Source organism: Apium graveolens, chromosome 8 (genome assembly GCF_009905375.1).
Source record: "Apium graveolens cultivar Ventura chromosome 8, ASM990537v1, whole genome shotgun sequence".
Classification (NCBI taxonomy): domain Eukaryota; kingdom Viridiplantae; phylum Streptophyta; class Magnoliopsida; order Apiales; family Apiaceae; genus Apium; species Apium graveolens.
In genome coordinates this window covers 1,156,906-1,177,295 of record NC_133654.1, presented here as the reverse complement: position 1 = coordinate 1,177,295, position 20,390 = coordinate 1,156,906, and the positions used below count along the sequence as shown (strand labels likewise).

General features: G+C 34.1%; 2 protein-coding genes and 1 pseudogene across 5 annotated transcripts; 1 reads left to right on the top strand and 2 right to left on the bottom strand.

Annotated features, from left to right (window-relative positions):
• Positions 1–1,156: 1,156 nt before the first annotated feature.
• Positions 1,157–2,045, top strand: LOC141677639 (short-chain dehydrogenase reductase 2a-like; annotated as a pseudogene).
• A 111-nt stretch (positions 2,046–2,156) lies between these two features.
• Positions 2,157–5,454, bottom strand: LOC141679029 (uncharacterized). Of its 4 annotated transcripts, none has more exons than XM_074485513.1 (2): positions 5,205–5,454; positions 2,157–4,264 (listed from the first exon to the last, which is right to left on the bottom strand). In XM_074485513.1, the coding sequence occupies exon 2, from the start codon at positions 4,169–4,171 to the stop codon at positions 2,444–2,446; it is 1,728 nt and encodes a 575-aa protein (XP_074341614.1). In that variant the 5' UTR covers positions 4,172–4,264; positions 5,205–5,454; the 3' UTR covers positions 2,157–2,443. The 4 variants fall into 4 exon arrangements, with proteins under 4 accessions (XP_074341614.1, XP_074341615.1, XP_074341613.1 ...); XM_074485514.1 differs by having other exon boundaries at positions 2,157–4,214; XM_074485512.1 differs by having other exon boundaries at positions 2,157–4,369; positions 5,205–5,453.
• Positions 5,455–6,753: 1,299 nt separating this feature from the next.
• On the bottom strand, positions 6,754–19,736 carry LOC141678502 (uncharacterized). Its single transcript, XM_074484845.1, has 24 exons — positions 19,238–19,736; positions 18,789–18,860; positions 18,093–18,136; positions 17,905–18,016; positions 17,743–17,814; positions 17,393–17,455; positions 16,469–16,546; positions 16,293–16,385; positions 15,560–15,679; positions 15,333–15,419; positions 14,306–14,515; positions 14,175–14,222; positions 13,543–13,797; positions 12,229–12,323; positions 11,132–11,376; positions 10,468–10,536; positions 10,320–10,384; positions 9,350–9,519; positions 9,192–9,270; positions 8,812–9,067; positions 8,472–8,517; positions 8,002–8,110; positions 7,348–7,410; positions 6,754–7,136 (listed from the first exon to the last, which is right to left on the bottom strand). The coding sequence occupies exons 1-24, from the start codon at positions 19,559–19,561 to the stop codon at positions 7,056–7,058; spliced, it is 2,856 nt and encodes a 951-aa protein (XP_074340946.1). The 5' UTR covers positions 19,562–19,736; the 3' UTR covers positions 6,754–7,055.
• Positions 19,737–20,390: the final 654 nt, after the last annotated feature.

The following is a 20,390-nucleotide window of genomic DNA, read 5'->3' as shown; positions in this document are numbered from 1 at the left end:
ATGCAGGCTATATAATACAGATACACAAATCTTCATTAGGGGTGAGACCAGTTATTTTAAAATCTCAAAATATTAAAAAATGACCCTTTTCATGATTTTATATTCTAAAACGCATAAATTTGCCTTTCGTGAATGTTGGGAGTGGCAGGTATTAAACCTGGGTCCTTTGCATGTGTGAGCTCTGATACTATGTAAAGAAAACAGTTATACTAAAATCTCTAGATATTAGAGAATGGTCTTTTTCAGGATTTTATATTCTAATAATGGGGGCTAATCTAAAATTTATTAATTTTTTCCTAAATTTGTACAAACTATATATACATAAAAAGATAGAAAATTAAGATCTTAATTAATTAAAATATGAAACAATACATGATTATATGGACTATTTTTTTAGATTTAGTGGGGACTAAAAAGAATTAATCTTAAATGAATTCTAATTCTAATGAGGTTATAGTCCTCACTTGCCCTAATGTAACTCCGTCACAACTTACTTATTTATGAATTCAAATTTATGACCTTGAGGTGATAAACCTTTCAAATCACGTTCTAAACTATATGGGACACCCGTAGGGGTGGGTTAAATCTTCCCCATTTTACTTGAAGCTCAAGTTGTAATTTTTTTGCTAAACATTCTCAACTTTTAAATTGATGAACATTCCCAATTGATTATGGAATTATAAAAAATTTGGATGGACTTGAGAATTACTAAGAGCCTTTGTCAAATTTTCAGCTTCAACCTACTTTCCACAATTTTTCAAGGGGTTGGGCCTGTTTGCTGTAGTTTTTCTAAATTATCCTGCTCTTGCTTGGTCCATATTACGACTCACTGACCAAGTCCAAGAACGTCGTCGTTTAGGAGAGCCTTATCTTCTACTACATCGAAGATATGACGTTGATTTCTTTTTCTCATTCCGACAACTATGTTACTATACTAATCGGATTACATTCTAATTTCCAATAAGAAAATCTGCCAAATTCATGCACTTATTATAAGAAGTTATACTTGTAGTTGTAAACGCAGTTTGCAGTTTCTACTTGAGTCTGATAAGGTTCCGTGTATTTTTCTGTTTTTTATTTTTATGTAGCAATTTAATGACACTAATCTAGAATTAATATATTCGTATTTATCCGTTTGGTACACGAATTATTTTTCATGAATCCGAGCCCTACTTTATATAATGTGCATGTAATATTTAAATGTAAAAGAACTGAGCATGCAAAAAGAGGGACCAATAAGTATATACTAACTAAACTTTTTATGGTTTAGGTTGGAGGGGAAGATTGCAGTTGTGACAGGCGGAGCCAAAGGTATTGTGGAGGCTACAGTAAGACTGTTTGTTCAGCATGGTGCTAAAGTGGTCATTGCAGATGTTGATGATGTACTTGGACATGCCTTAGCCAACTTATTGACTCCTCTGTTACTTTTATTCATTGTGATGTTAGCTCTGAAGAAGACATCAAAAACCTGGTTGATTCCACAGTTTCGACTTATGGTCATCTCGACATTTTCTTCAACAATGCTGGACTTCTCGGAAACCAAATCCAGCACAGAAGCATTGTCAACTTTGTCGTCGATGAATTTGATCGTCTCGTGAGCCTTAATGTGCGAGGCATGGCTCTTGGAATGAAGCATGCTGCGCGTGTCATGATTCCTCAAGGTAATGGTTCCATAATTTCGACAGATAGTATTGCTGGAATCATGGGAGGGCTAGGTCCGGATGCTAGCCAGCCTAAGCTCTAATACCATGTTAAGTAACCAGCTCATCTAAAACCTTAAGCTTAAGGTGTTAGAGGAAGGCCCGAATATGATCATATATTTAACAGGAGCCATGAGTTCCGAGACAGGGTCGAGTGCTGAGGAAGTTGCGAAAATGGAGGGTTATTTGAAAAGAATGGCAAACTTGAAGGGGCCGACGCTAAGGGCTAAAGACATAGCAGAGGCAGCTCTTTATTTTGCTAGTGATGAATCCAAGTATGTGAGTGGCCATAACCTTGTTGTGGATGGTAGAATTACCTCCTCCAAAGATTTCGTCGGCTTTTAAACTTAGATGCATTACAAATATCCATGTAATCACAGAGAACAACTATCAATAAAACATGTTATTATCTGTTGAATTAAGAAAGAATGCAAAAATAAACGAAAACACATGAAAGCCTAAAAATTTGTACATCATTACATATGTGCTCATGAAAGGACAGTAATCGAAGTTTTTTCACCTAAAATCAAAACATAAGACCCTGGTATGATGTTGTTACGACGAAGCATATGATTCAGCAAACAAGAAGCTACAAATAAGAGGAAAAAAATTGGACACACCGCTAAATGAAAATAGTCAAGTGAACATATTATACTTGCAGATCGAATAGCTTGCCTTTGGAGCGAAGATGCTTCAGCTCCCCCGGATTTCCACCAAGTCATACACTAACCTGTCGTCTGAACTTAACTTTCTTGATTCGAGCCATCCTCTCTCTTTATCAATGATGGAAGAGGGGGTTTCATAATCTCATCTTTAGTTATTGCTTCTTGCAATCTGGATTGTTCTCCAGATTTATCTCTAGAGGATCTAGCCAAACCTGGAAAATCTTCTGTCTGAATTACTACTTTAGGGCTGTTTCTAAGTGGAGAACTCGACTCAGATCTATATTCTTTTAATTCATGTTCACGCGACAAAGGGGAAAGCGGGGTTCCAACAGTGCTGTTCATTTGTTTCTTGCATAATTTATCTTCCACGATATCATAATAATCTGCTGTTCGGACTTCCTGCGCGAGAGAGCACCAACAGCAACAGAGCCACTGAATACAATCGGTATATTCTGGTATTCCACAACATGAGTTATTAGGCGGCAAGTTAAATCTCTTTCTCATTTGAATCCTCCAAAAGCCACCATAAAGTAAACCAAGCAAACTAAGTATGACACCAGTCATTCCCAATGCCGCCCTGGCATTGTCGTTATCAACATTCACTGCAGCCAAGTTAAATATCCAGAATGGTGCCATGCAGAAAAGTAGAAACGTTGCAATATGAACATACATGTTTCCAAAGCCGAGTCTTTGCATATTCCACCCAAAGACACAAAAAGTACAAAACATTGAAAGATACGCTACAGTTATATCTTCCCATATATCTAAAAGCCCACCTCTCCACTTAGGCCCAGTCTCGAGAAACGTCTGATCAGACTTTGATTCAAAAGACAGTCTCTTCTCAGTAACCTTGGCTCGCAAATGGCTAGTTTGGTTAGTGCTGACTGTGAGAATTCGGTCTGGTTCTTCCTCGTCCATTTCCAATTCATACTCTCTTCCAAGTGGACTAAGAATACAGTAAAGCCCAGCAACTGCTGGAGCTGCAACTGCAATGACAAGGCATATAGCAACGCCTATAGCCGGTCGCTCAGATCGTTTATATACCAAATTCAGAGCACACAATGAGTACTGTGCAAAGCAATTGACATGGAGTAGAATGATAACCACCATCATGTGGCACCATTCATGAGGCTTGTAAGTTCCATCCTTGCAATAAATCTTTCGGAGACGAGAGATGTCATCCTGCCTCCATCTGATAAGAAGAGCAAGATGGTGGAAGCGCTTCGGATGCTGAAACAAACACATGAGGGTAAAAAGAGCATTGATGATTTGATTGTTAACCTCAAACCATTGATTTCTTTGAGATTTTTTTGGCAGAACACCATCTAGCATTCCTGTCATCACAAAAAACAGGATTGCCCCAGAGATTGCAACACATATCATCCATAGTAGAAGTGCCATATTCATTGGGTTCTTGATCCATTTTTTGAAGGTTTTATATGAGGCACCCCAATCAAATTCCCGTATAAAATTTCCTTTAGAACGTTTCCGAGAACCTTGCACATTCGAAGAAGAAAGGACAGTTCGTGATATCTCATCTCTTTTCTCTGCAAACTGACGAAATCTAGCTGCTGGTGAAACCAAACCACCACTACCAGAAGCAAACTTTAGGAATCGCAACCTACTGGGAAGGCTTCTAATGATATTATGATATCCACTATGAATTTCACTGGTGGTTAGTAGTTCCTTTTTGGATGTTGAAATGTTAAGGTGAATTTGACTACCTGAATCATAACCATTTAACGATGAAGTGGAAGAAGTGTCCCCATGAACATCCACTGATCCTTTATCTTTACAACTTGGCATCACTCTAATTCAAGAATATATTTTATAATTCCTCAATGGACCTCTGAAATTGCGAATGTCAAGAGTATCAGACCTTTAGATTCAATTAAGCCACTGCAATGATTTAATTCATGCAATATTAACAACCACAATGCAAAACCACTTCTGTCACAGGCTCCTGGTGAAAAATGTTAATATTTTATCAGCAACAGAATTTTTCTGCAGGCACCTACTACCAATTAGAACAAACGACATTCGATCTAGATGGACCTAACTGATAGTTAAGTTCAGTTGAATTAGTAAACATAATGGTGGTCAAGAATCCTATACAGAGAGAAAATGCCAAAGAGAAGACAATCATTGAGTATCAGTTAAAAAGAGATCCTTCACACAGTATTGGATCATTTAAACATGACAAATCAATGGAAACCTCCAAGATTGTGCCAGGTTTTCATAAATTTGTTTGTACACAAATATTAGTTAGCCTCCTGGTCTAATGGTATCTCCCTCAAGGTTCAAATCTTGTCAGAGACTGAGTGTGTGAAAATGTGCTCATTCAAGATATGGCAGTTGAAGAAAATACCAAATAATATAGACTTCTATAAACCATCAAAAGAACAAACTTAATTCAGCTACATTCAAGGTATATAATGGTCCGTTTGGGAAACTGAATTTCATTTGAAATTCTGGATTTGATCAAATAAGTTGTCTGGGAATTTGGATTTGAATTTCATTTCAAATCCAGGATAATCAAATATTAGTATAAATACGAGAATTTGAAATTACAACTCAAATCCTGTCATTTGAAATCCCTCATTTAAAATGAAATGTAAGTTTCCAAACGTCTTCTAATAATATTTGTAGAAAAAGCAATGAACAGTAGAAACAAACAAGAGGGAAAAGAAAAGAAAATATCAGCAAACAAAATCCAAAACCATTTAAAGCCATGACTTCTTAAACTAGAACATGAAAAGAGACTAACTAAAATTAGTTAGAATAAAGAAGAACAACATCTGAAGATAATTAGTAGATGAAATGAAACAAACAAACAAACCTTAAGCAAGCAAGCAAAGCTGATAACTGAGAGAGCAGCAAGCCCAGGTTGGTGAACTTTCTTCAATATTCAAAAGCCCTGTTTGATTATATTAAAAAAGATTGCAACTTTTTCACATTTCAAAACTGAATATAAAGCATGAAGAAGAAGAAGAAGAAAAAGAAAGATATTTCAAACTGTTGTATGTTGAAAATCTGGGTTGTTCTGGAAAATGAGTTGTACTAGCAATGTTAATGCCAATTATCACTTTGCCACCTTTTTCTCATTGTTCTCTATTTTCTTGTGTTATATTATGGATGCATATACGTGGAAAAAGATGCATGTATGATGTATCAGTGTTTTATTACATACTTTTTTTATTGTTTTATAATAATTTAGCTATTTTGAGACATTCATTAATTAATAAGATAAATTAAGGTTTTGTAACTTCCAAGAGCAAGAGGGTGGTGCTTGCCTGCTTTGTGACGCAGTTGGAGCTTTGTTAATGGAGTGGCACTTGAAGGTCGACACGTGGATAGCTGACTCCTGTTTTTGCTCTTGTCTTCTATATAGCTGTACTTTTTGACCCTGCTCTTTTCCGGCCCAAAATTATGAATGGAGGCTTTTAGATAAATGATTTTTATGTCATGTGTACGTGACATTGACGAGGTGTTCAGAAAATATAAATACTGACAGAGAGAATGAACACCTCCTTACACAAAAATTTATACTAATAAAATTTTATGAGATTTTTTATGGTGTGCGGCACACAATAGTCATTAACTCCCATATATAAATGGACTCTTCTTGGTGATTGAATAATATTGGAGTTAATCCGAATTTTTATGACTCATCAATCATATGTACCAAAACAATTTTAATGGTTGATATGATATAATTAAAAATAGATGATATAAATTATATTTATATTTTATTAAAATAAATATATTTTTAATATAATCATAAATAAATAATGGTTACATTACTGTTCAAATATTATTTGCAAGATAATAGTCTAATGCAATCCTAGATATTAAATATGATTACAAATTTAACAAATAGGTAATATAAAATGATTAAATTATTTTACTACTATTCAAACAACAAAATATGATACAATCATATATAATAGTACATAAAATATGATTAAAAATTCTATTATATATAGCTGTAATAATTCAATTTCACATTCGTATATTTATCAATATTTATATATTTCTTGAAATAATATTATAACAAAATATCAAAAATAAAAATAATATTATAACAAGTAACAATATATATGTACATTTAAAAAATTATTTATTTATTTAAATTAAAAAACCGTACTAGTTTTATACTAGTAATTAGTACATAGTAAGTATCAAATTTTGGTATTATAGTGTTTTGATATTTTACTAAATAAAATATGATTTCGCTTATTAACAAATAGTATAAATAGTACAGGTAACGTAACCATCCTGTTCGAAATTCGAACTAATATATTACTGTACAAGATTAAATCCGACCACAATTTCATAATTTAATCTAAGATATTTTACCAGAAGTCGGGAATTTGTCGCAAGGTAATCGTATTAGTCCAATACATTGTAACTTGTATTTCACAAAGCACAATTCATTACAGGATTTGTTGAACTGTCTCGCATAAGATTGTAAATTAGCCAAACAAGCATGAAAGTATTTAATTAAATAAATGTGTAAAACTGCATAAGATTAAGAAAGTAAGATTTAAGCCAGAAAAAGATTTGATATTTCAACTTTCAGCTGCTCTCCAACAAGCAGGAGAAACGGCTAAATATTGTTTACTAGCTACTGACAAATGAAGTCCAAATGGCACAAATGCTGATATTTCTTCACCAGAAGAAGATCTTATTACATAATCCTCTCAGATGCCAAATCAAACAGAGTTCGGAAAAAGCTATGCGGATACATGGGAGGTTCTTCTGCTAGAGCCTGAGATGATTAGATAAGTAGAATGAAGTTAGTACCTTAGAGTATTTTACCTGACAAGTTTCTAACAAACAGTGGACTAAAGTTAAAAAGTATCAGTTTCTGCAATGATACAAGTTTGCGCAAGATTTCTCTTGCACAGTATACGAACTGTATTCATATTTAAGTTCCTCTACAATAAATGTATCTCACACATCAAGATTATAGTGATTACCTGGTGGATCAAAACAGTAGATGGCGTCATACCAGGAACAGTGTTGACCTCTATAATCAGCACCTGTAAATAATCACCATTATAATTACCAGAACATAACACTTCTTTAAACGACATCTATTCCTCTGTTTAAAAGGACACTCTAAATCACCAATACTTTGACCTGGTGGAGAAAAAATATTTATGATTTAGAAGTGCAAGGACATGACTAATAATTCACATGGGAGGCATGGCAAATAAGAGACTAGAAATCTTAGTGTGAAATTCATGCTACCTTGAGACGCCTACAAAGGCTGTTTTAAGTCATAGTGAGTGCGACATTTAGTCTGACTGTCTGATACATTAACCCATACGATGGAAGCAAGGTTAAAGGAAAGGTCAAATTAAGCCTTTTTAAGAGCATTAACCTTTTTTCAGAACGCAGAGGGTCTCACAGAAATGATTTCTTTACTCTTAGGTAAGGTTCGTGTACATCTCACTCATCCGGACCCTATTTCTGAGTGGGATGCGCAGGGTATGTTTGTTTTGTTTATTAAGAGTATCAACATATTGACATATTACGATAATCTTAAATCTTGATAATGAATTAAAAAATCAAAATGTGCTTTCACTTGGTAATAGGGAGTATCATGTAACATCTAGAACAGAACATACCTCACCACTGTCAGCATTAACAAACGCATCAATACGTGAAAAACCTTCTAGTTCCAGTGTGTTTGCTATAAGTTCAATACGTTGTTTGCATTTCATCAGAGCCTCGTTACTGATTAAGATAAAAGTAAGAATTAGGAATAATGAGAACGGAAAAGAAGCGTCTAAAAGCTGGGTACATCTTATCACATAGTATAAATCATGAGAAATTCATATTGTCTTCTTGTCAACATAGATTTATGAGAATATTAATTACTGTGTTGTATTACTATAACAATTTTTGACTTCTCACAGAGAAGTTGCAATGTGAGGCACTCCATAAAATCTACTTGATTGTGCATTTTCCTTTGGTATATGTAAAAAAATGCACTTTTAATAACTAAAGAAAACGTTATGTAATCAAAATATTTAATCTTCTAGCATCATCTAACATGATAACTCAATAGCACACCATAGTACAACAACATGGTTACCTCATAATCGACAATGGGGGTGGAGTCAGATTAATGCCAGTTCCACCTGTGAAAATATCAATAAAGTTAGACATCAAGACTTCCTAGAAATATGTACTAAAATTCAGAAAATTTAGTTTAAAACCTCTAGCTAAGATTAAGTACTAGCTTGAAGCCTAGAACTACCAAATGCTGTACAATCCAGTAAACAACAATCTCTAATTGAGTGAGTATAAATTGATTCTTTTCTACAAAAATTTTGATATCAGTTTCCAAAAACATGAAAAAGCAAATTGATATAAACCCACAACGGACTTAATGGTGCAATGCTACATTCAAAATTAAGTGAACAGAGGCATACCCTGAAATTTCTCTTCGAGAGAGAGTATATCTCCAGATTCTTTGACAGTTATACTAGGAGTTAGTGAGCGCATAGATCCACGATTCCCTATAACACCCACAGTTACTTCTATCCATCTACTATGTCCTTCCCACAAGAGACCATGCTTCAAGACATTTGTTGATTGAGATGAGATAAGTATCTCATCAGTCTCAATAAATGGTTCAAATATTAAAAGATCTGGTGGAGGGTTTGGCATCTCAATCATTCCGTGTGCCTAAATAAACAAGAGAAATATGTGACATTATCAGATGACTAAGCTCTTATTTACCTTACTAATTATAATAAGTTCCAAAAATGCACTTACACTACATAAACAAATACACTGATCACTTACAAACCTTTGAGAAACTATTTGGAGGAATTCGGAGAAGGCAATCTTCCAAAGCTTTTACATACACAGCAAGGTCATCCGAAGAACTGCAGCAGAAGACAAACATAGGATTAAGGTTGCCAAAGATCCAAAAAAACTGTGAACATATACATCAGCATTTCTTACCACAATCGTGCAACTCCGGTTGAACATCCATCTCTAGCTGGTTTAACACATAATGTTGTACAATGGAGCTTTGAGGTTAGTTCATTCCAAATAGAAATGATGGGCATATTTAGAAGATCCTCTTTACTTCGCACATCCTTATTAATTGTAAGAATTCCAAAATCTGAAAGCTGCTAGTTCAGGGGAAAGTTAAACAACAGATATGTACAATCACTATGAAATAGTTTCAAGCTTAAACAAACTAATTGAAATCATTTTTTCCAGATAACATAGAATGCTCCTTGGCAGACATTTTAATTATTACAATACACTGGTCACTGATTGATATTTGTAAATGGACTCTGTTACCAGATATAGAGAGGTGCAATGGTCTTCGATGATGCACTGAAAATGCTCATACCACAGGCATTTAGGAGACTTACTTTGCAATTTTGCACTTATCATATGACATACATTTTGAAATATAAAAATAAATGAATATAATACGCTCAATTTCTATGTGAGGTCGAGGACAAAAAATTTATTATAATCATTACTCTAAGGTCTTGTCAAAGTTATTCTGGTCCTGTTAGGAAGGTATATATGTCTCATTTAGATGTACCTGCAATCAAGTTGTTCAGTCTTATACTCTTAAATATCCACTAACTATGCAGTTAATTGTGATGAACACCCAAACATATTATATCTTCCTGCTGTGATCCTATAATGCATATAAACATATGTGTATGTAAGAACTGCTTTCTAATATATTGGTTTCAGACAGTTTTGCGGGTTGCGTCACATTTCAAATGTTCCACTTACAAGCAAAATGCATTTAGTAAAAGTTGAGCACTTAGGTGGAATTCACTTTTGTCACGTAGTTTAAAAATTATACTGATGTCAAAAGCATTAACGAACAACTTAAAAACACATAATATATAATGGTAGAAAAACAACTCAGCAGATTCTCATCTTCTGCGAAATATCATACATTTTCAAGAGATACAGAAGTCGCCACTTTGTCCATACATGTCTGGGAAGCCTTCACGCCAGGACCTTCAGGCGGTAAGGTCTAACAAATAAGAAATTGGAGCATTGATATATTGCAGTTTCTGTACATGATTTTAAATATTACTTGCCTGTATATGGTACTCCTTGAGCTTCCAACAAAGATTGAAGTGTCCCATCTTCACCAATGCCTCCATGCACTGCCCATAAAATTGTGTACCTATTAGTTCTTTTGAAAGCAATGCCTCCCAAATATTCGTCAGTATTATAAAATTCGCCATTTCAACCAACTATTTCATACTATTATTTCTGAAATAATATATCAAGATGATATATGTAAACCTTGATAAACCTACACATGCACATGCAAATCTGAAATAATATATTAAGAATATACGCACATGCACATTTAAGATGAAACAATTTCTTTACAAAGATTTTGTGAGCTAAAATTAGATAGAAAGTAACAATAAAACAAACACTAACAGAAAATTCTTTCCAAAAACTATACAAGATGATCCTCCATTTCATAATTATATACAAAACCTTTATGACTAGCAAATTTGTAAAAGATCAAAATGAAGTAACTGAAATCAAATTTGTTATAGATCAAAATGAAGTCGCTGGAATTTGCATGTGATCTCCTTAAACAAACTACTTACTAGGTTTGGATGAGGATATGTAAATGTAGCCACAAAGAACCTAAAGATGTGCAAGTCTCTAATCATGTCAGACATGCAGGAAAAATATAATTAATTCCTTTCTTTTTTCTTGAAAAAAATGTCAGGATTTAACCTGCAATAAAAACCGCAGCCCCAACTTCTTTGGCTAGCCTTATCCATTCTTCAAGTGAGTAATTCCTGGGTATTTCATCAGATAAATCAAACCCTGAAAACCAACTGTGTTTCTGTAGACCTTCCATGAGATCATCCGTAACTTGTTTACGCAAAAGAGATGTTAATGCAGCCCTGTCAGGTTCAATTGCCTCTATGCATGCATCTAGAACTTCTTCCGTAGTATGTCTCAACACAAGAGAGTAACTGTTTCAAAAAAAAAGGTCATGGAGTGGTAGAATAGAAGCAGTACAGATTAGAGAACAGCCAGAAAACACCACCAAAACCAGTTATATAATACTAAAAAACAAGTAAAACCACCTAGTGAAGCATCTACCAACACATGTATAGAGTCCTCATTTATGCTGAACACATTTTAGTGTGACAAAAGTGTCAGTGATAACAATTATTCTGCATTCTTAAAAAAGTGCAGAGCAGAACAATATAATACAAAAGGTGTAAAACATGTGCAGAACAATTATGCAACTTTACCATTGTACATATCACCTTTGTTTTAAATTAGAAGTTTCGCAGATCATTAGACCGTCCGATTCATAAAAAATTAAGGACACCATGTGTTCAAGAGAAAGAGGAGTTTCAAACTATGTTACCCGGACTCGGGTATGGGTGTCGGACACGGGTTCATATCCAAGTGTCGGACTCGGCAATATTCTGAAAAATTTACATGTTTTTGGCCTAAAATAAGTGTCCATACCCATGTCCGAGTGTACACGGGTACTCGAAGCAAAATGAAGAGTCTGGGTAACTAGCTTTAAAATGTTCACCTGCAAGGCAGGTGACATGTAATATTTGACAGCTTAAATTGACACACCGAATGCAGTGCATCCATAACCCCAACGTAACAGTTAAATCAAGGCTCGGTTGAATTGTATAAATGAAAAGTTCTAGTGAAACCTTTACATGAGCATCCTTATATAACCAGTGAAAAGATATAACGAAAAACAGAGAATACAATGTTGATCTGGCAGGTATATATAGTCATAGGTTACGTTGAGTTTGATACATGTACCAATATAAAATTTTAACAGCTGTACTTACGGTAGAGACCAAACTGTCATAGAGCCCAGATCCATATTCTGGTTATCTGAGTTAGTATTGTATGAAGGGGCCAGCATACATGGAGTTACTTCCAGCTGTAGACAACCATGTTCAGTATTAAATTATCAAATTGCATTCTGAAATATTATAGAGAATGCAGATCTACATAACTAAAATACAAAATTCGATGTAACATTAAAGGATGAGATATTAGAAATGATAATTTTATTGAATGCACGGCTAAAAATATATATGAGGTACATATTTGATTATTCTCCCTCTAGCCTAGTCCTTTTCATAGTTTACGTAGGATAAACTCATTTAATTCGGAAAACTAAAACTTACAAAACTATTGCTACTGGGAACACAGTTGAAAATTTCAGATCAAGAAGGGCACCTTTAATAGAGTAAAAAGAGTCATCATGCCTCACTCACTCACTCGCTCGCTCACTCACTTACAGTTATACATTAAAATGTCTGTTTGATTCATTGGTAGCCTAGTAGCAAGAGTCCACCCCCCCACTGACCAAACTCCAACGATCATGCATTTGGACTTCGGATTCTTAGTCCCCCTCTCTGCAGACTTATAATTTAAGTCATTGAAGAACATGTAACATAGCCTCCCATCCCCAGAATAAATATAAAAAAATTATGTTATGTTTCCCAGACTTGGGTACGGGTGTCGGACATGGGTGAGGATCCATGTGTTGGTTAGTTTGTAAAAAATAAGGATTCATGGTGGATCCCAAATTGGACAAGGGTACAGGGATTCGACATATAGCTTTCACATAAATTAAAAATTACCTACTATTTATAATTTTTTCATTCGTAAATTAGTTTCTTCTATCAATAAAAAGACATATGCATAATTGTTTATGTCATCTTATAGCATAAATCAAGAGGATAACATGGAAATGGTAATCTAAGGACGTCCCTCTCTAGAAACAAGTTGTGTGATGCATCGTAAATCATTTTGAACTAGATTGCTTGCAATTGAAGTGTCCGGTTTCATATGAAGAATCTGACTCAAATTCTATACCCACACCCATGTCATGCCTGGTACACACAGGTATGAGGGCAAAATTAATGGACCAGGTAACAGAGTATACATGTACATAATATAAAGTATATATGCTGGATGCACACATTTAAAACATGGGGTGCGGGAGTGCGAAACTAGTACCAAATGATAGTAATACCTAACAATTACACCAATTTATACACACATCACATGGTTAAATATTGCTGATAGAAAATTTTAACCATTTTGTAGTACTTGCATTGTACTCATGAATGATAATGCTAAAAACTTACATCAGCAGATGCTCGCAAATTAAGCCAGACATTAGTTCCGCTCATAAGAGATACTTGACGTTCCGAAGTGTTTCCACCAAAGATGACAAAAGCTTTCTGAAGAGGTTCATGTGCCGGGAGTTTTTTAGTTTGTTTTGAAGACGTTAATATTGATTTACCAGAGGGAATTCCACTACTAAATCGAGCAAGATGGGGATACCGCAAGCAGGCATGTTGAATGATGGTCCGAAGAATATTTGAGTGTGAAAATCCAACCTAGCATAAAAAGGGATATACTTAAGGTGCAAATGGACAGAATAAGAGATGTCAAGGTGTATTAAAAAAACGATACTAGCTGTAAAACACAGCATTTTTGTCCTATGTGCATCCAAGAAGAATATTATTTCACCATAGTACAATCATAGTTACATTTGCACCAGTTTACATTTGCATTTGTGCAAATTAGTACAGGGAGCGAATGAAAATAACGCTAAGCAGAAGTTTGAAAAACTTTCAAAAGATCACGAGGTAGTAATTATTACATGCTATATCATGTACTCCACTTAAATATAGTTAAAGATATATACACATGACATGATGCCAATGCAGAATAGTGAAGATAAGGTTGATATTAAGTGTACAACGATGTATACCTTGGAGGCTTGCTGAAAGAGAAAACTGGTTTGCTCCATCCCGCTAATCTATGAAGATGATACAAAAAAACATTGACATGATAAAAAAACATTTCACTTAAAACTTCGAAAAAATTAGGAAGATGTCTCACCAAATTAATGTCAGTAAATATAATTGTGCCAGAATCACTCTTTCCAAACTTATCATCCGATATAGACGATCCAAGAGTGGAAGATGGCAAAAACCAACCGTCAATCCTAGCAAAATCACGTAAGCCAAGGCGTTTAAATAATATTGATGCTCCTTCACGTATATGCTGAATTACATCTATAGGGAAACGGGGTGGAGTGTGATAAGCAACCTGCCAAAACGTGCAACACTGAAACCTCACTTAAATGGAAAAGAGAGACGGTGTCACACTATTACTGTTCAGTACATTACCATGTTTTCGAACAAGCTACAACATACTTGAATAGATTAATCGAGAGTTCAATGAAACTTAGCTAGCATGCACAAGTATAACATACTAGGTCTGGAACTAAGTGAACTGTAAAAAGCGTCGTTAAAGAGTGACTTCTAGCACATATTATACTAATTTTAAGTACTCTGCCTTTAGAAACTAAAGCTCATTATGCTCTAAACGTCACAAAATCAGTTCTGTAAAACTTTCTGGGGGAAAAAGAACTAAACACAAAAATGAGGATAACTGATTTGGCATAATTATAAAGTTTACAGAAGATAGAAAATTTCATAAGTATTTTAAGTAAGTATACATTTGTTCATATAATTCTACACATGCATTGAATAGATTACTCTTCATTTTGTAATATATAATTTGTCAAATATCTGCAGGAGTAGCAGATTTTCTGAACCCAAATACATGTTTCATAGGTTACAAAAATGAGATGTTATTATTAATTAGACACCCGGATCCAGTAAACCTAAATTTAGCTCATGCTTAGAATTGTAAAAATCAGCCAAACAATATACTTGAGCCAGATCTCTACCTAATGAACAAGAAAGAACTAACTCTTTATGAACCCAACCCGAATATGTCGAAGAAACTTGGCAAATTTGTTGAACTAGTAAGAGAAGTGACAAGCCTGCATAATATTATGATTGTAGGAGCCATGCATATTTGTATGGCATAAAATAATTTATGCATACTTTAACTTTACCTGTTGTGTGGGAAGATATTTTCTCCTGTAGTTAAAAATCGCATCCTTCTCATTTTTATCAACGTTACCATGGGTTTGAAGTTCGACCTAGTATTTTCAGATACAAACAAAAAAAAAATATTTACATCAGGTTGCAAAGGTACAGGTATTTTTACTACATTATCTCGTCCAAAACAAATTAAATATTAAAGAATATAAGTTCACTTCAAGGACCAAAAGGCATGTACCTCTGTTGGCAGTAGAACAATAGGTTGGCAATCAGAATCAGACCCCACATCAAGGACAATGGCTGTAAACTCACTCCCACCCTCAAGAAATATTTCAACAATAATTTTGTCATCAATCCCCTGCATAAAAGTAATTCATGAAACAAATCTATTTAGAACTCACTACTCAGTACCTAAATATATTTGGTACTTAAATATAATTTTATGATTAATAAAAAAGTTGGTCAAATAATTTAATAAGAGCGTAGATTGGGGCCATAAACGGCTAAGATGATTTGGTCTGTTTACGATAAATTATAGTTTACCGTTATTATATGGATGTTAGTATACGCTAGAGTTTCCCATTTATATATCTATGTTAGCATACACTAGAGTTTTTCGCCAACTCTTTCTTTGAAAACATATGTGGGAACTCATTTATATATCTATGTTAGCATACACTAGAGTTTTTCGCCAACTCTTTCTTTGAAAACATATGTGGGAACTCAAAGTCAGTTCTTTATCAAGCCACAATATTTAAAGAAAAAATATCACGAGACAACCAGAAAAAGATGGACAAAATATAATATCCTCTTATAATTTAATATATAAATTTTATCATAGGCTATAGGTTATTGTCAATTCTCTCTTTGAAAAGATATGCGGGAACTCAAAGTCAGTTCTTTAGCAAGCCACAACAAGATAACATCACAGGACGACCTAAAAAAGATTGAAAAAAGTAATGATAAAGTACCTCCGAAATAATCTCCGCGGCTTTCTTCAGAGAATCACTTACGCCATATGCAACTGTAACTCCAATGCTTGACCCTGCTCTAGTTGGTTTTACCTGCAACCATTTATCAGAAGCCTGGAATGTTAAACACCTGATTGATTAGCATTCTACATTAAAAAGACTGAACTAAGCCTTACCACAACTTTCCCTGTATCAGTGTCCAGTTCATTTCTTGAAAACCATTTTGATAACCCAGATGCATGAAACTCAGTTCCCTAAAAATGAATGTTGAAGGTACGAGCATAAGTAATTACTCGTGGACACTGAATCTCAAAGCGGAATATAAGTTTATACAATGGACATTTATTAATTACCAAAACAGTATAAAGAGGGAGAGACACGACGGGACTTCATTTCCAGAAAATTTGTTTGCAGAATAAACCAAAACAATACATGGTACCAACCATACGTCACGTGCGTGTATATGTAAATGGGTGCCTCTATTAATGACGTGAATATCTAGATAATTCTTTTTTTTCCCGATCCTGATGGCATTAACTAAACATAATTATCTTCTTAGCTAATAACATGGTTGTCATGTACATCAGTGCTTCTTCTACATTGATGCAAAGGATATGTGGGTATAAGTAAGCCAAGAAAACACTAGACCATTTATTTTCAAGAGAAAAAATCAGCAATAAATCTTTAAAGATTAAATACCAGAAATAAGAGTTGCAGTGCAAGTCATCAGAAATTATTCTTGCTTAAGATCTTCATTCATAATTAAACAGGTAACAGAGATTCTTTGTAAATTGGGTATCAAGAGTCAGCAACAGAATATATATATGTAAAAACAGATAGGGAGAGTATAGAAAGAACCAAAAAATTGCAAGGAAATTAAAACTATTCACAGCTAAATCATACACTTCCTGAAGATAAACCTGCAAATTTCTCATATAGTATCAGAGAAACATCAGCTGATGCTGTTTAAACTATGTTCTATGAATATAAAATTTATATACTCCTGAGTAAAAATAAAAGTAAACTACTCACAAAGAAAAGATAAGAAAAAAGCATAACATAAATAGGTATATCAATAATTACATGATCTAGGATCAAACCTGAAGTACAAAATTGGGTACTGTAATGAATCCTTCCTTGTGGAGCTCCAAGGAGGCATCATACTGCCAATAATATAGATTATTAATTACTTAAATTGACAAAAAAAATACTATTAATAATCAATAGCAGCTTATCTAGATTATGCAAACAAGTTATATGTTCTATTAAATTACATATGCTACCCAGAGGTGAATACTTACTGTACTACATGTAACTTCAAATTTATTGCAAAAGTAGTTTGATCTTAATAACAGAAAACTTTAAAAAGACTGTTATGCCTATTATCACTTTTAAAGAGTCTACAACCGTTGACTTAAAACTTGTTAGATTACTGGGAAGAAATAGTTACCTTGTCAAATGCTTTACGGCAATCGTTCGATTGTGTGCCAACAAACGGCACATTTGATTTTTCAAGAATCTCCTGAAAATTCCATATAATTGTGGAAACATCAGAAAAATTGACTATGATACTTTTACGATCAACTTATAGTTTATTTTTAGGAATATCAACCTGAATTCCACCATCCTCACCAAAACGACCATGTATAACAGGAAAAACTATGTCTACAGATGCAGCCAGGTGCTCTGCAAAGTCGGTCAGAGACTGAAAAGCTTGGGCGAGACTGCATGAATTAAAATTATTCAGATCCACATATTATACACAAAAAGCAGAGTCAAATAGGAACTTTAGTAACTGACCTCTCTAGTTTAAAGTCAAAATCTGCAGGAGTATTTGAGTACACCTGTAAGTGAATTAGGTTTAGCATACTTATGTCATGCTAGAAATATTTTAGAACGAGTTGCATATATTTAATTGTTCATATGACAAGTCAACAAAGAACATTGATTAGCAACAGGCCTGTGTTTAAATTTCAAAAACAAGTGATTCAGTGTAAAAAGCAACTCCAAGCTTATAAATATAAACTTACTCAATTCACAGTGATTCATATCAAGAATGTCAATAACTCAACAACCTTAATTAATATATTACCAACAATATAAGCTACTATACTATGTCCGGGGTTTTAGATGCGATAATAAATATGCCAGGTAGTGAAAAAAAATATTATGGTTACATAATGGGGGTAGTCTTGAACTCTCATGCCTGAAAACATCCCTTCATTTCTTGTCACAAGTATTACGGCAGAAGAACCCAAAAGTGTTTTTTTTTGGGCAAGAGACCTAAAAAGATATCTCAAAGGAAAACCACAAGTGCAACCGTTTTATAATTGTATCACTGATTTTTAAACCACCACAATAGAAACTTGAACTCACTGCAAACACCTAGCCATTGACACATATAACCAAAATAACAAATAATAATCATAAAACGTGCATAGCACTTAAATCTGCTGTGCTCATAACCAAATATTACACAATGCATAATGTACGAACCTGTGCAGTTGATATCGCAAAAGAATTGAGATTGGAATCAATGTAATAACAGCTCACATGCAAATCATCCCCCTATCAAAATAAAAATAAAAGGAACGCAAATTAGCTTATTAGCAACAGAAAACTATCCACATTCAACAATCCCAAACAATAGTAGTAAAAAAAAAGCAATAATTTAATTTGTCGCATAAAAAGTCAATCCTAGTACAAAAATTAAAAATTTCCAATTTTTGGCACTCATTACGAATAATAACTATTAGTTAAACATTAGTCATAGAAAAAGTAAACAATGTACAAATAGTTTGTACAATCACATAAGTAATTCAATCAACACATTATAGTATGATCCTGCTCGAGCTCTGATACCATGTTAATTGTTAAGTAACCGGTTCTCCTAAAACCTCGAACACGAGCATGTAGTATATACTTAAGGTAAAAAAGGAGAGGACCTGAATGTGATCGATGACGGAACGAGCAGAATTGAGAGAAATGCCACGCTCAGCAGAAGGACCTCCGCAAATAACACCAACTCGAAGTACTCTTGTTTCTTCATCTTGTTGTTTTTCAACAATTCGATCATCGACTACATGAACGCTAGCTCGAGTGACTTGATGAGCTCCGTAACGCCGAGTGATAACCCTGGAAGCTGAGGGGATGGTGAATTGGAGAGGTGATGGTGATAGGTGGCGGCGAGCGGAGAAGGAAGCTGAGTCGCGGCGGAGAGAGGCGGTGGAGAGGTGGTGGTGGAGATATGAATAGGAAGAAGAAGCCATTGGATGATGAATGATAATAGATTTGATGAGTGAAGTGAGTGAGAGTGATGATGACGATTTATATACATGGTGACTAATTTTAAATGGAGGTTAGTGTCGGACGGCAGTTTATAGTATGATTGAATATGTATGTGCAAGTCATCTGTGTTGTCTTTTCTGAAGTCCTTGGCTTCAACTAATCCGATCTCTCTCCTGTTGAATCTCGCCGAGACTTTTTAAGAGAGGACTAACCATACACATTTTATTTTTTTATATTTGAAAATAAAGAAGTTTATTTTGAGATTTATTTTATTTGGACAGAAAAACATGTGTATCCATTATTGCCGATTAATGGTATTTTCAAAGGAAAATGCTAAAGATTCTAAATATTATCATAAATTCTTTTTATACATTTTTATAAATGATAATTTTACTCGTAAATATAAAAGACTCCGCGTGCATTCATATGTAATCACAAATTAAATTTCCGCAAGTGTTATGTCATGTCATTTTGTAACCATTAAATGTTATCTACTGTTGTTTTGTTTATGGTCAAACTATAAAGATTCAACAGTAATTTATTATATGTAAAAGAGGCCTGTAATATATTTAAGGACAAGACAAAACATTAGAGAATATTCATTTATAAAACAAAGTTGTAGACAAAAAACATCATCTCTTTGGTGCTTAAAATTGTAAATTATTAGTGGGTGACACGTAGGCTGTTATGTTTTTAGCACTTGTATTGTCCTGTATCATTTCTTATTAGTATGTAATGGCATTGTCTAATGCATTCTCTTGTTTTAAGCTTCAACTTCATTCTGTTTAAAATCTGATAACAAATTTCCAA